At 46.0% G+C, this 16,362-nt stretch overlaps 1 protein-coding gene across 1 annotated transcript in view; it reads left to right on the top strand.

Moving 5' to 3' along the window:
* The window catches only part of LOC121562627, a 93,236-nt gene extending 77,329 nt beyond the window's left edge, over positions 1–15,907 (top strand). Inside the window, 3 exon segments of the mRNA XM_045223269.1 lie at positions 930–1,047; positions 14,264–14,299; positions 14,301–15,907. Coding sequence (XP_045079204.1) covers positions 930–1,047; positions 14,264–14,299; positions 14,301–14,415 — 269 coding nt within the window. The 3' untranslated portion in view covers positions 14,416–15,907.
* The last annotated feature ends 455 nt before the right edge of the window (positions 15,908–16,362 follow it).

The following is a 16,362-nucleotide window of genomic DNA, read 5'->3' as shown; positions in this document are numbered from 1 at the left end:
TAGCACATAGCTAACATCTTCATCCTCCTTTATCACTCATTAGCACATAGCTAACATCTTCATCCTCCTTTATCACTCATTAGCACATAGCTAACATCTTCATCCTCCTGTATCACTCATTAGCACATAGCTAACATCTTCATCCTCCTTTATCACTCATTAGCACATAGCTAACATCTTCATCCTCCTTTATCACTCATTAGCACATAGCTAACATCTTCATCCTCCTTTATCACTCATTAGCACATAGCTAACATCTTCATCCTCCTTTATCACTCATTAGCACATAGCTAACATCTTCATCCTCCTTTATCACTCATTAGCACATAGCTAACATCTTCATCCTCCTGTATCACTCATTAGCACATAGCTAACATCTTCATCCTCCTTTATCACTCATTAGCACATAGCTAACATCTTCATCCTCCTTTATCACTCATTAGCACATAGCTAACATCTTCATCCTCCTGTATCACTCATTAGCACATAGCTAACATCTTCATCCTCCTGTATCACTCATTAGCACATAGCTAACATCTTCATCCTCCTTTATCACTCATTAGCACATAGCTAACATCTTCATCCTCCTTTATCACTCATTAGCACATAGCTAACATCTTCATCCTCCTGTATCACTCATTAGCACATAGCTAACATCTTCATCCTCCTTTATCACTCATTAGCACATAGCTAACATCTTCATCCTCCTTTATCACTCATTAGCACATAGCTAACATCTTCATCCTCCTTTATCACTCATTAGCACATAGCTAACATCTTCATCCTCCTTTATCACTCATTAGCACATAGCTAACATCTTCATCCTCCTTTATCACTCCACAAGTTATGGCTTCAGTTAGTCTGTGCTCTGTATTAGAACTAGCCCTCTGTCTGTCTCTTTACATCTCCCCCCCTCCTCTCTATCGCAGGCCGCATCCCTGACAGCCTAAGAAACTGTGTGAACAAGGAGTTCTTTGTGACCACAGGACCGTGGGCAGTAATGGACCAGCAAGGTGTCCACCCAGAGCTCAATGGCACCGCCTACAGGTAGGCTGAGGAAGCACAGCGACAAGTGTGACATCTACTGTGTGTGTGTGTGTGTGTTTGCTTCAGCATTCTCCCTTTAGTAACAGGGTCTAGTAACAGGGTCTAGTAACAGGACAGCTCTACTAACAGGACAGCTCTAGTAACAGGGTCTAGTAACAGGACAGCTCTAGTAACAGGACAGCTCTAGTAACAGGACAGCTCTACTAACAGGACAGCTCTAGTAACAGGACAGCTCTAGTAACAGGACAGCTCTAGTAACAGGACAGCTCTAGTAACAGGGTCTAGTAACAGGACAGCTCTAGTAACAGGACAGCTCTAGTAACAGGGTCTAGTAACAGGACAGCTCTAGTAACAGGACAGCTCTACTAACAGGACAGCTCTAGTAACAGGACAGCTCTAGTAACAGGGTCTAGTAACAGGACAGCTCTAGTAACAGGACAGCTCTACTAACAGGACAGCTCTAGTAACAGGACAGCTCTAGTAACAGGACAGCTCTAGTAACAGGACAGCTCTAGTAACAGGACAGCTCTAGTAACAGGGTCTAGTAACAGGACAGCTCTAGTAACAGGACAGCTCTAGTAACAGGGTCTAGTAACAGGACAGCTCTAGTAACAGGACAGCTCTACTAACAGGGTCTAGTAACAGGACAGCTCTAGTAACAGGACAGCTCTAGTAACAGGGTCTAGTAACAGGACAGCTCTAGTAACAGGACAGCTCTAGTAACAGGGTCTAGTAACAGGACAGCTCTAGTAACAGGACAGCTCTAGTAACAGGACAGCTCTAGTAACAGGACAGCTCTAGTAACAGGGTCTAGTAACAGGACAGCTCTAGTAACAGGACAGCTCTAGTAACAGGGTCTAGTAACAGGACAGCTCTAGTAACAGGACAGCTCTACTAACAGGGTCTAGTAACAGGACAGCTCTAGTAACAGGACAGCTCTAGTAACAGGACAGCTCTAGTAACAGGACAGCTCTAGTAACAGGGTCTAGTAACAGGACAGCTCTACTAACAGGACAGCTCTAGTAACAGGACAGCTCTAGTAACAGGACAGCTCTAGTAACAGGGTCTAGTAACAGGACAGCTCTAGTAACAGGACAGCTCTAGTAACAGGACAGCTCTAGTAACAGGACAGCTCTAGTAACAGGACAGCTCTAGTAACAGGACAGCTCTAGTAACAGGGTCTAGTAACAGGACAGCTCTAGTAACAGGGTCTAGTAACAGGGTCTAGTAACAGGACAGCTCTAGTAACAGGGTCTAGTAACAGGACAGCTCTAGTAACAGGACAGCTCTAGTAACAGGGTCTAGTAACAGGACAGCTCTAGTAACAGGGTCTAGTAACAGGGTCTAGTAACAGGACAGCTCTAGTAACAGGACAGCTCTAGTAACAGGACAGCTCTAGTAACAGGACAGCTCTAGTAACAGGGTCTAGTAACAGGGTCTAGTAACAGGACAGCTCTAGTAACAGGGTCTAGTAACAGGACAGCTCTAGTAACAGGACAGCTCTAGTAACAGGACAGCTCTAGTAACAGGGTCTAGTAACAGGGTTTAGTAACAGGACAGCTCTACTAACAGGACAGCTCTACTAACAGGACAGCTCTAGTAACAGGACAGCTCTAGTAACAGGACAGCTCTAGTAACAGGGTCTAGTAACAGGGTTTAGTAACAGGACAGCTCTACTAACAGGACAGCTCTAGTAACAGGACAGCTCTAGTAACAGGGTCTAGTAACAGGACAGCTCTAGTAACAGGGTCTAGTAACAGGGTCTAGTAAAAGGACAGCTCTAGTAACAGGACAGCTCTAGTAACAGGACAGCTCTAGTAACAGGACAGCTCTAGTAACAGGGTCTAGTAACAGGACAGCTCTAGTAACAGGGTCTAGTAACAGGGTCTAGTAACAGGACAGCTCTAGTAACAGGGTCTAGTAACAGGACAGCTCTAGTAACAGGGTCTAGTAACAGGGTCTAGTAACAGGACAGCTCTACTAACAGGACAGCTCTAGTAACAGGACAGCTCTAGTAACAGGACAGCTCTAGTAACAGGGTCTAGTAACAGGGTCTAGTAACAGGGTCTAGTAACAGGACAGCTCTACTAACAGGACAGCTCTAGTAACAGGGTCTAGTAACAGGGTTTAGTAACAGGACAGCTCTAGTAACAGGACAGCTCTACTAACAGGACAGCTCTAGTAACAGGACAGCTCTAGTAACAGGACAGCTCTAGTAACAGGGTCTAGTAACAGGGTTTAGTAACAGGACAGCTCTAGTAACAGGACAGCTCTAGTAACAGGGTCTAGTAACAGGACAGCTCTAGTAACAGGACAGCTCTAGTAACAGGACAGCTCTAGTAACAGGGTCTAGTAACAGGGTCTAGTAACAGGACAGCTCTACTAACAGGACAGCTCTAGTAACAGGACAGCTCTACTAACAGGACAGCTCTAGTAACAGGACAGCTCTAGTAACAGGACAGCTCTAGTAACAGGACAGCTCTAGTAACAGGACAGCTCTAGTAACAGGACAGCTCTAGTAACAGGGTCTAGTAACAGGACAGCTCTAGTAACAGGGTCTAGTAACAGGGTCTAGTAACAGGACAGCTCTAGTAACAGGGTCTAGTAACAGGACAGCTCTAGTAACAGGGTCTAGTAACAGGGTCTAGTAAGAGGACAGCTCTACTAACAGGACAGCTCTAGTAACAGGACAGCTCTAGTAACAGGACAGCTCTAGTAACAGGGTCTAGTAACAGGGTCTAGTAACAGGACAGCTCTACTAACAGGACAGCTCTAGTAACAGGGTCTAGTAACAGGGTTTAGTAACAGGACAGCTCTAGTAACAGGACAGCTCTACTAACAGGACAGCTCTAGTAACAGGACAGCTCTAGTAACAGGACAGCTCTAGTAACAGGGTCTAGTAACAGGGTCTAGTAACAGGACAGCTCTACTAACAGGACAGCTCTAGTAACAGGACAGCTCTAGTAACAGGACAGCTCTAGTAACAGGGTCTAGTAACAGGACAGCTCTAGTAACAGGGTCTAGTAACAGGGTCTAGTAACAGGACAGCTCTAGTAACAGGGTCTAGTAACAGGACAGCTCTAGTAACAGGGTCTAGTAACAGGGTCTAGTAACAGGACAGCTCTACTAACAGGACAGCTCTAGTAACAGGACAGCTCTAGTAACAGGACAGCTCTAGTAACAGGGTCTAGTAACAGGGTCTAGTAACAGGACAGCTCTACTAACAGGACAGCTCTAGTAACAGGGTCTAGTAACAGGGTTTAGTAACAGGACAGCTCTAGTAACAGGACAGCTCTACTAACAGGACAGCTCTAGTAACAGGACAGCTCTAGTAACAGGACAGCTCTAGTAACAGGGTCTAGTAACAGGGTTTAGTAACAGGACAGCTCTAGTAACAGGACAGCTCTAGTAACAGGCTCTAGTAACAGGCTCTAGTAACAGGACAGCTCTACTAACAGGACAGCTCTAGTAACAGGGTCTAGTAACAGGACAGCTCTAGTAACAGGACAGCTCTAGTAACAGGACAGCTCTAGTAACAGGACAGCTCTAGTAACAGGGTCTAGTAACAGGACAGCTCTAGTAACAGGACAGCTCTAGTAACAGGGTCTAGTAACAGGACAGCTCTAGTAACAGGACAGCTCTAGTAACAAGGTCTAGTAACAGGACAGCTCTAGTAACAGGACAGCTCTAGTAACAGGGTTTAGTAACAGGACAGCTCTAGTAACAGGGTCTAGTAACAGGACAGCTCTAGTAACAGGACAGCTCTAGTAACAGGACAGCTCTAGTAACAGGGTCTAGTAACAGGGTCTAGTAACAGGACAGCTCTACTAACAGGACAGCTCTAGTAACAGGACAGCTCTAGTAACAGGACAGCTCTAGTAACAGGGTCTAGTAACAGGACAGCTCTAGTAACAGGGTCTAGTAACAGGGTCTAGTAACAGGACAGCTCTAGTAACAGGACAGCTCTAGTAACAGGACAGCTCTAGTAACAGGACAGCTCTAGTAACAGGGTCTAGTAACAGGACAGCTCTAGTAACAGGGTCTAGTAACAGGGTCTAGTAACAGGACAGCTCTAGTAACAGGACAGCTCTAGTAACAGGACAGCTCTAGTAACAGGACAGCTCTAGTAACAGGGTCTAGTAACAGGGTCTAGTAACAGGGTCTAGTAACAGGACAGCTCTACTAACAGGACAGCTCTAGTAACAGGACAGCTCTAGTAACAGGACAGCTCTAGTAACAGGACAGCTCTAGTAACAGGACAGCTCTAGTAACAGGACAGCTCTAGTAACAGGGTCTAGTAACAGGGTCTAGTAACAGGACAGCTCTAGTAACAGGACAGCTCTACTAACAGGGTCTAGGAACAGGACAGCTCTAGTAACAGGACAGCTCTACTAACAGGGTCTAGGAACAGGACAGCTCTAGTAACAGGACAGCTCTACTAACAGGGTCTAGGAACAGGACAGCTCTACTAACAGGACAGCTCTAGTAACAGGACAGCTCTAGTAACAGGGTCTAGTAACAGGACAGCTCTAGGAACAGGGTCTAGTAACAGGACAGCTCTAGTAACAGGACAGCTCTAGTAACAGGACAGCTCTAGTAACAGGGTCTAGTAACAGGGTCTAGTAACAGGACAGCTCTAGTAACAGGGTCTACTAACAGGACAGCTCTACTAACAGGACAGCTCTAGTAACAGGACAGCTCTAGTAACAGGACAGCTCTAGTAACAGGACAGCTCTAATAACAGGGTCTAGTAACAGGACAGCTCTAGTAACAGGGTCTAGTAACAGGGTCTAGTAACAGGGTCTAGTAACAGGACAGCTCTAGTAACAGGACAGCTCTAGTAACAGGACAGCTCTAGTAACAGGACAGCTCTAGTAACAGGACAGCTCTAGTAACAGGGTCTAGTAACAGGACAGCTCTAGTAACTGGACAGCTCTAGTAACAGGACAGCTCTAGTAACAGGACAGCTCTAGTAACAGGACAGCTCTACTAACAGGACAGCTCTAGTAACAGGGTCTAGTAACAGGACAGCTCTAGTAACAGGACAGCTCTAGTAACAGGGTCTAGTAACAGGACAGCTCTAGTAACAGGGTCTAGTAACAGGGTCTAGTAACAGGACAGCTCTAGTAACAGGGTCTAGTAACAGGACAGCTCTAGTAACAGGGTCTAGTAACAGGACAGCTCTAGTAACAGGGTCTAGTAACAGGACAGCTCTAGTAACAGGGTCTAGTAACAGGGTCTAGTAACAGGACAGCTCTAGTAACAGGGTCTAGTAACAGGACAGCTCTAGTAACAGGACAGCTCTAGTAACAGGACAGCTCTAGTAACAGGACAGCTCTAGTAACAGGACAGCTCTAGTAACAGGACAGCTCTACTAACAGGACAGCTCTAGTAACAGGACAGCTCTAGTAACAGGACAGCTCTAGTAACAGGACAGCTCTAGTAACAGGACAGCTCTACTAACAGGACAGCTCTAGTAACAGGACAGCTCTAGTAACAGGGTCTAGTAACAGGACAGCTCTAGTAACAGGACAGCTCTAGTAACAGGACAGCTCTACTAACAGGACAGCTCTAGTAACAGGACAGCTCTAGTAACAGGGTCTAGTAACAGGACAGCTCTAGTAACAGGACAGCTCTAGTAACAGGGTCTACTAACAGGACAGCTCTAGTAACAGGACAGCTCTAGTAACAGGACAGCTCTACTAACAGGACAGCTCTAGTAACAGGACAGCTCTAGTAACAGGGTCTAGTAACAGGACAGCTCTAGTAACAGGACAGCTCTAGTAACAGGGTCTAGTAACAGGACAGCTCTAGTAACAGGACAGCTCTAGTAACAGGGTCTAGTAACAGGACAGCTCTAGTAACAGGACAGCTCTAGTAACAGGGTCTAGTAACAGGACAGCTCTAGGAACAGGGTCTAGTAACAGGACAGCTCTAGTAACAGGACAGCTCTAGTAACAGGACAGCTCTAGTAACAGGACAGCTCTACTAACAGGACAGCTCTAGTAACAGGACAGCTCTAGTAACAGGATCTAGTAACAGGACAGCTCTACTAACAGGGTCTAGTAACAGGACAGCTCTAGTAACAGGACAGCTCTACTAACAGGGTCTAGGAACAGGACAGCTCTAGTAACAGGACAGCTCTAGTAACAGGACAGCTCTAGTAACAGGACAGCTCTAGTAACAGGATCTAGTAACAGGACAGCTCTAGTAACAGGACAGCTCTACTAACAGGACAGCTCTAGTAACAGGATCTAGTAACAGGACAGCTCTAGTAACAGGACAGCTCTAGTAACAGGACAGCTCTAGTAACAGGGTCTAGTAACAGGACAGCTCTAGTAACAGGACAGCTCTAGTAACAGGGTCTAGTAACAGGACAGCTCTACTAACAGGGTCTAGTAACAGGACAGCTCTAGTAACAGGACAGCTCTAGTAACAGGACAGCTCTAGTAACAGGATCTAGTAACAGGACAGCTCTAGTAACAGGGTCTAGTAACAGGGTCTAGTAACAGGACAGCTCTACTAACAGGGTCTAGTAACAGGACAGCTCTAGTAACAGGACAGCTCTAGAAACAGGACAGCTCTAGTAACAGGGTCTAGTAACAGGGTCTAGTAACAGGACAGCTCTAGTAACAGGACAGCTCTAGTAACAGGACAGCTCTAGTAACAGGGTCTAGTAACAGGACAGGTCTAGTAACAGGGTCTAGTAACAGGGTCTAGTAACAGGACAGCTCTACTAACAGGGTCTAGTAACAGGACAGCTCTAGTAACAGGACAGCTCTAGTAACAGGACAGCTCTAGTAACAGGGTCTAGTAACAGGACAGCTCTAGTAACAGGACAGCTCTACTAACAGGACAGCTCTAGTAACAGGGTCTAGTAACAGGACAGCTCTAGTAACAGGGTCTAGTAACAGGGTCTAGTAACAGGACAGCTCTAGTAACAGGACAGCTCTAGTAACAGGGTCTAGTAACAGGGTCTAGTAACAGGACAGCTCTAGTAACAGGACAGCTCTACTAACAGGGTCTAGTAACAGGACAGCTCTAGTAACAGGGTCTAGTAACAGGGTCTAGTAACAGGACAGCTCTAGTAACAGGACAGCTCTACTAACAGGGTCTAGTAACAGGACAGCTCTAGTAACAGGGTCTAGTAACAGGACAGCTCTAGTAACAGGACAGCTCTAGTAACAGGACAGCTCTAGTAACAGGACAGCTCTAGTAACAGGGTCTAGTAACAGGACAGCTCTAGTAACAGGGTCTAGTAACAGGACAGCTCTAGTAACAGGACAGCTCTAGTAACAGGACAGCTCTAGTAACAGGACAGCTCTAGTAACAGGGTCTAGTAACAGGACAGCTCTAGTAACAGGGTCTAGTAACAGGGTCTAGTAACAGGACAGCTCTAGTAACAGGACAGCTCTAGTAACAGGGTCTAGTAACAGGACAGCTCTAGTAACAGGACAGCTCTAGTAACAGGGTCTAGTAACAGGACAGCTCTAGTAACAGGACAGCTCTAGTAACAGGGTCTAGTAACAGGGTCTAGTAACAGGACAGCTCTAGTAACAGGACAGCTCTAGTAACAGGGTCTAGTAACAGGGTCTAGTAACAGGACAGCTCTAGTAACAGGACAGCTCTAGTAACAGGGTCTAGTAACAGGACAGCTCTAGTAACAGGACAGCTCTAGTAACAGGGTCTAGTAACAGGGTCTAGTAACAGGACAGCTCTAGTAACAGGGTCTAGTAACAGGGTCTAGTAACAGGACAGCTCTAGTAACAGGACAGCTCTAGTAACAGGGTCTAGTAACAGGGTCTAGTAACAGGACAGCTCTAGTAACAGGACAGCTCTACTAACAGGGTCTAGGAACAGGACAGCTCTAGTAACAGGACAGCTCTACTAACAGGGTCTAGGAACAGGACAGCTCTACTAACAGGACAGCTCTACTAACAGGGTCTAGGAACAGGACAGCTCTACTAACAGGACAGCTCTAGTAACAGGACAGCTCTAGTAACAGGACAGCTCTAGGAACAGGGTCTAGTAACAGGACAGCTCTAGTAACAGGGTCTAGTAACAGGACAGCTCTAGTAACAGGACAGCTCTAGTAACAGGACAGCTCTAGTAACAGGGTCTAGTAACAGGGTCTAGTAACAGGACAGCTCTAGTAACAGGGTCTACTAACAGGACAGCTCTACTAACAGGACAGCTCTAGTAACAGGACAGCTCTAGTAACAGGACAGCTCTAGTAACAGGACAGCTCTAATAACAGGGTCTAGTAACAGGACAGCTCTAGTAACAGGGTCTAGTAACAGGGTCTAGTAACAGGGTCTAGTAACAGGACAGCTCTAGTAACAGGACAGCTCTAGTAACAGGACAGCTCTAGTAACAGGACAGCTCTAGTAACAGGACAGCTCTAGTAACAGGGTCTAGTAACAGGACAGCTCTAGTAACTGGACAGCTCTAGTAACAGGACAGCTCTAGTAACAGGACAGCTCTAGTAACAGGACAGCTCTACTAACAGGACAGCTCTAGTAACAGGGTCTAGTAACAGGACAGCTCTAGTAACAGGACAGCTCTAGTAACAGGGTCTAGTAACAGGACAGCTCTAGTAACAGGGTCTAGTAACAGGGTCTAGTAACAGGACAGCTCTAGTAACAGGGTCTAGTAACAGGACAGCTCTAGTAACAGGGTCTAGTAACAGGACAGCTCTAGTAACAGGGTTTAGTAACAGGACAGCTCTAGTAACAGGGTCTAGTAACAGGGTCTAGTAACAGGACAGCTCTAGTAACAGGGTCTAGTAACAGGACAGCTCTAGTAACAGGACAGCTCTAGTAACAGGACAGCTCTAGTAACAGGACAGCTCTAGTAACAGGACAGCTCTAGTAACAGGACAGCTCTACTAACAGGACAGCTCTAGTAACAGGACAGCTCTAGTAACAGGACAGCTCTAGTAACAGGACAGCTCTAGTAACAGGACAGCTCTACTAACAGGACAGCTCTAGTAACAGGACAGCTCTAGTAACAGGGTCTAGTAACAGGACAGCTCTAGTAACAGGACAGCTCTAGTAACAGGACAGCTCTACTAACAGGACAGCTCTAGTAACAGGACAGCTCTAGTAACAGGGTCTAGTAACAGGACAGCTCTAGTAACAGGACAGCTCTAGTAACAGGACAGCTCTAGTAACAGGGTCTACTAACAGGACAGCTCTAGTAACAGGACAGCTCTAGTAACAGGACAGCTCTACTAACAGGACAGCTCTAGTAACAGGACAGCTCTAGTAACAGGGTCTAGTAACAGGACAGCTCTAGTAACAGGACAGCTCTAGTAACAGGGTCTAGTAACAGGACAGCTCTAGTAACAGGACAGCTCTAGTAACAGGGTCTAGTAACAGGACAGCTCTAGTAACAGGACAGCTCTAGTAACAGGGTCTAGTAACAGGACAGCTCTAGGAACAGGGTCTAGTAACAGGACAGCTCTAGTAACAGGACAGCTCTAGTAACAGGACAGCTCTAGTAACAGGACAGCTCTACTAACAGGACAGCTCTAGTAACAGGACAGCTCTAGTAACAGGATCTAGTAACAGGACAGCTCTACTAACAGGGTCTAGTAACAGGACAGCTCTAGTAACAGGACAGCTCTACTAACAGGGTCTAGGAACAGGACAGCTCTAGTAACAGGACAGCTCTAGTAACAGGACAGCTCTAGTAACAGGACAGCTCTAGTAACAGGATCTAGTAACAGGACAGCTCTAGTAACAGGACAGCTCTACTAACAGGACAGCTCTAGTAACAGGATCTAGTAACAGGACAGCTCTAGTAACAGGACAGCTCTAGTAACAGGACAGCTCTAGTAACAGGGTCTAGTAACAGGACAGCTCTAGTAACAGGACAGCTCTAGTAACAGGATCTAGTAACAGGACAGCTCTACTAACAGGGTCTAGTAACAGGACAGCTCTAGTAACAGGACAGCTCTAGTAACAGGACAGCTCTAGTAACAGGATCTAGTAACAGGACAGCTCTAGTAACAGGGTCTAGTAACAGGGTCTAGTAACAGGACAGCTCTACTAACAGGGTCTAGTAACAGGACAGCTCTAGTAACAGGACAGCTCTAGAAACAGGACAGCTCTAGTAACAGGGTCTAGTAACAGGGTCTAGTAACAGGACAGCTCTAGTAACAGGACAGCTCTAGTAACAGGACAGCTCTAGTAACAGGGTCTAGTAACAGGACAGGTCTAGTAACAGGGTCTAGTAACAGGGTCTAGTAACAGGACAGCTCTACTAACAGGGTCTAGTAACAGGACAGCTCTAGTAACAGGACAGCTCTAGTAACAGGACAGCTCTAGTAACAGGGTCTAGTAACAGGACAGCTCTAGTAACAGGACAGCTCTACTAACAGGACAGCTCTAGTAACAGGATCTAGTAACAGGACAGCTCTAGTAACAGGGTCTAGTAACAGGGTCTAGTAACAGGACAGCTCTAGTAACAGGACAGCTCTAGTAACAGGGTCTAGTAACAGGGTCTAGTAACAGGACAGCTCTAGTAACAGGACAGCTCTACTAACAGGGTCTAGTAACAGGACAGCTCTAGTAACAGGGTCTAGTAACAGGGTCTAGTAACAGGACAGCTCTAGTAACAGGACAGCTCTACTAACAGGGTCTAGTAACAGGACAGCTCTAGTAACAGGGTCTAGTAACAGGACAGCTCTAGTAACAGGACAGCTCTAGTAACAGGACAGCTCTAGTAACAGGACAGCTCTAGTAACAGGGTCTAGTAACAGGACAGCTCTAGTAACAGGGTCTAGTAACAGGACAGCTCTAGTAACAGGACAGCTCTAGTAACAGGGTCTAGTAACAGGACAGCTCTAGTAACAGGGTCTAGTAACAGGGTCTAGTAACAGGACAGCTCTAGTAACAGGACAGCTCTAGTAACAGGGTCTAGTAACAGGACAGCTCTAGTAACAGGACAGCTCTAGTAACAGGGTCTAGTAACAGGGTCTAGTAACAGGACAGCTCTAGTAACAGGACAGCTCTAGTAACAGGACAGCTCTAGTAACAGGGTCTAGTAACAGGGTCTAGTAACAGGACAGCTCTAGTAACAGGACAGCTCTAGTAACAGGGTCTAGTAACAGGGTCTAGTAACAGGACAGCTCTAGTAACAGGACAGCTCTAGTAACAGGGTCTAGTAACAGGACAGCTCTAGTAACAGGACAGCTCTAGTAACAGGGTCTAGTAACAGGGTCTAGTAACAGGACAGCTCTAGTAACAGGGTCTAGTAACAGGGTCTAGTAACAGGACAGCTCTAGTAACAGGACAGCTCTAGTAACAGGACAGCTCTAGTAACAGGGTCTAGTAACAGGGTCTAGTAACAGGACAGCTCTAGTAACAGGACAGCTCTAGTAACAGGACAGCTCTAGTAACAGGGTCTAGTAACAGGGTCTAGTAACAGGACAGCTCTAGTAACAGGACAGCTCTAGTAACAGGGTCTAGTAACAGGGTCTAGTAACAGGACAGCTCTAGTAACAGGACAGCTCTAGTAACAGGGTCTAGTAACAGGACAGCTCTAGTAACAGGGTCTAGTAACAGGACAGCTCTAGTAACAGGGTCTAGTAACAGGACAGCTCTAGTAACAGGGTCTAGTAACAGGGTCTAGTAACAGGACAGCTCTAGTAACAGGACAGCTCTACTAACAGGACAGCTCTAGTAACAGGACAGCTCTACTAACAGGGTCTAGTAACAGGACAGCTCTAGTAACAGGGTTGAAGAGCCCTGATACAGGGTTACCTCTCATTCCTTCACCATGTCACCTCCCTGGCTGTTGATCTGATCTCAGTCTGTCCACCTCCATGTGCTTCTCTCACACAGCCATGCCAACCAAACTCTTCACGCCCTAACAACCGGTGTTCCTCAAGACAAAATGTAATACCTTTAGCACTCAGGTAAATACTGTGCGATGATCTGGGCCAGCCTCGTTCTGCCAGGCCTGGATATACTACAACCATAGAAATATATTCTATAGAACGGGCCTCCCCATTCATTCTACAGATTGTATTTCTATGACTAGAACCTCCCTGTTTCTCATCTGTTTGCTGTGGACTGTAATGTTGTTGTCATCACCCTCTGTCATGTTCCCTTAAAACAGCCCTTTACTTTAGAAATAAACCAACTTCTGAGTAGATTGACTTCCTCAGGGCTCTATTCAACCCTTACTCCTCTTTGCTCCCCGTGGAGCATAAGACTACAACAAGCCCATACTTGTTGCATAGATTTATATGCTAGCAAAGGTAGTGTTCCCAAACCCCCTCTTCCATTAGATAGACCAACCAACCGCTAAGTAGTGTTCCCAAACCCCCTCTTCCATTAGATAGACCAACCACTAAGTAGTGTTCCCAAACCCCCTCTTCCATTAGATAGACCAACCACTAAGTAGTGTTCCCAAACCCCCTCTTCCATTGGATAGACCAACCGCTAAGTAGTGTTCCCAAACCCCCTCTTCCATTGGATAGACCAACCACTAAGTAGTGTTCCCAAACCCCCTCTTCCATTGGATAGACCAACCACTAAGTAGTGTTCCCAAACCCCCTCTTCCATTAGATAGACCAACCACTAAGTAGTGTTCCCAAACCCCCTCTTCCATTAGATAGACCAACCACTCAGTAGTGTTCCCAAACCCCCATCTTCCATTGGACAGACCAACCACTAAGTAGTGTTCCCAAACCCCCTCTTCCATTAGATAGACCAACCACTCAGTAGTGTTCCCAAACCCCCATCTTCCATTGGACAGACCAACCACTAAGTAGTGTTCCCAAACCCCCTCTTCCATTGGATAGACCAACCACTAAGTAGTGTTCCCAAACCCCCTCTTCCATTAGACAGACCAACCGCTCAGTAGATCTAGATGTAGACAATAGTAGGAGGAGGTGTGTGGTTCAGGAAGCATGACGTCACCTACAGGAATTCTTCCATTCACATGGACAGTCTGCTTCTTGCTTGTTCATCTCCAGATTGACAGTGGTAGATGTGTGTGTTATCACTGTGTGATGTGGTAGAGAGAGAGAACCATTTAAAGTGTGTCTCTGGGTGAAGGAAGGACTTCTACTACTCTGCTGCCTGTCCTCGTCACTCAGTCACACAACACTAAATGAATGTTCAGCTCTGGGCTGCTTTGCTATTGGCTGTCTGTCTACAGATGACCTTTGACCCTGACCTCTAACCTCCCCCTCTCCCCCCAGATACCCGCCGGGCGTGATGGGCATGGCTCCAGGGGGTACCAATCACCCATACCCTGCCCTCTGGTACGCACCCTTCCCAGGCCTCCTCGCCCAACCAGCCAGCCTCCAAACACTGTCACGGAGAGACCAGAGAGCACCTCACCGAGCAATAGCACCCCGACCACCAGCATAGCAGCCAGCCAGCAGAGGACAACAACAACAACAGGAAGAGCCACATGCTCAACACCCCCTATCAAACTCAAACCAACACTCAGAACCAACTCAAGTAAACAAACACATAAAACAAAAGCTCCCAGCTGAAGTGGGACCAATAAGAGACAGAATACAACATGGCTGATGTATACTGTCAGTCCTGGGAATAAACCTACTGAGCTGTGAATGAAGAAAGCAGCTCCATCACGGATTTGTACTTAACATTTTAGTTTTGACTGTCTCGTTGGTTCGTACGGTCTCTTTTAGGTTCAGTACCAACTACTACAGTACTCTTTGTTGTTTTGTTTTGGAACATGCCCGTTTGCTCCGTCGTGTGGGACCATGAGTCCAGTGTTAGCCATCTGTCGCCGTCAGGATAGTGGCAAGCAGAGAGGAGACTGGCAGTCCCCGCCCACACCTCAGAGCATCATGGGAAGACTTCCTGACCAGCGGGAGAACGTGAGAGGAAACCTTTGACATCACGTGATACTGGACCTGGACTCTGTAATGTTGGGTCTCCTCTAGGTCTGTTCTGTGTTACACCCCAAAAGAGAACATTTTGATCTTCAGTGTGAACGGCAGAAACGACACTAAAAAAATATGATTATAAACTATATTATCATAGAACAGAAAGGAAAATACATTACAGATTGCTTTACCATCAGCAATTATAATCCGAGTGAACTTTAACCCTTTCCTGACCATCCTGCTATCGTCATCCATGTTACACAGTTGTGTCAGTTCCAGATATTTAACCACCAAAAGAGCGCTAATACACTGCAGCAGATTGGGGGGAAATGACCCTTTTCCGCCCTCAGCCACGGAGTATCATTAACAACCAAGCGTTGCGTAACCAAGAGGGCATGTGTTGGCCGAACACTGACATAATATATTGTAGATAGAGCCGCCGTGAGGACAAACAGAGCCGGTTACTGTTAGTATGAATGTGATGATGTTCCGGGATTCAATCCAATAAGCTTTAGATCCGCGTTATACGCTATGAAAGTGACGCGGCGTTACGTCATACTTCCAGGTTCAGTCCCCCTAATCTTTCGAACGGGCTTGACGAATATATCATCAAATTCATGAAAACGCGGTCGTTTTAAGATATACAATTATATATTTGTGGATGAATTTACTTCGGCCAGATGCCTTTTTATGAAGTTTTTTGTGATGAAGATCATTGCGCTGTGTTTTTGCCCGTTGAAGACCATTCAAAAAGCGTACAAAAGTTCAAAAAAACGTCAAGGCTACTTCCTGGAAAATGGCGCGTCACTTTCATAGCGTTTAACGTGCTGGACTTAAAGATCATTTACGATTGAGACGTCATATGCACTGTTTACCGTGTCATCGTGAACTCGGGAACATTGTCTAAGCCGGGTCTACTAAGCTAACATATGGAATTGTTTTAAGATGGTCATACCAATGATTTTGAATTTTAGTACCCCTTTAGGTATAGAAAAAGATATACAGTACCGGTCAAAAGTTTTAGAACACCTAGTCATTCAAGGGTTTTTCTTTTATTTGTAATATTTTCTACATTGTAGAATAATAGTGAAGACATCAAAACTATGAAATAACACATATGGAATCATGTCTTAAACAAAAAAGTGTTAAAAGAAAATCTAAATATATTTTATATTTGAGATTCTTCAAAAAGCCACCCTTTGCCTTGGTGACAGCTTTGCACACTCTTGGCATTCTCAACCAGCTTCACCTGGAATGCTTTTCCAACAGTCTTGAAGGAGTTCCCACATATGCTGAGCACTTGTTGGCTGCTTTTCCTTCACTCTGCCGTCCGACTCATCCCAAACCATCTCAGTTTGGTTGAGGTAGGGTGATAGTGGAGGCCAGGTCATCTGATGCAGCACTCCATCACTCAGCCTGGAGGTGTGTTGGGTCATTGT

Source organism: Coregonus clupeaformis, chromosome 1, assembly GCF_020615455.1.
Source record: "Coregonus clupeaformis isolate EN_2021a chromosome 1, ASM2061545v1, whole genome shotgun sequence".
Lineage (NCBI taxonomy): Eukaryota > Metazoa > Chordata > Actinopteri > Salmoniformes > Salmonidae > Coregonus > Coregonus clupeaformis.
The sequence above is the reverse complement of the archived record's forward strand: the minus strand, read 5'-3'. Positions and strand labels throughout refer to the sequence as shown.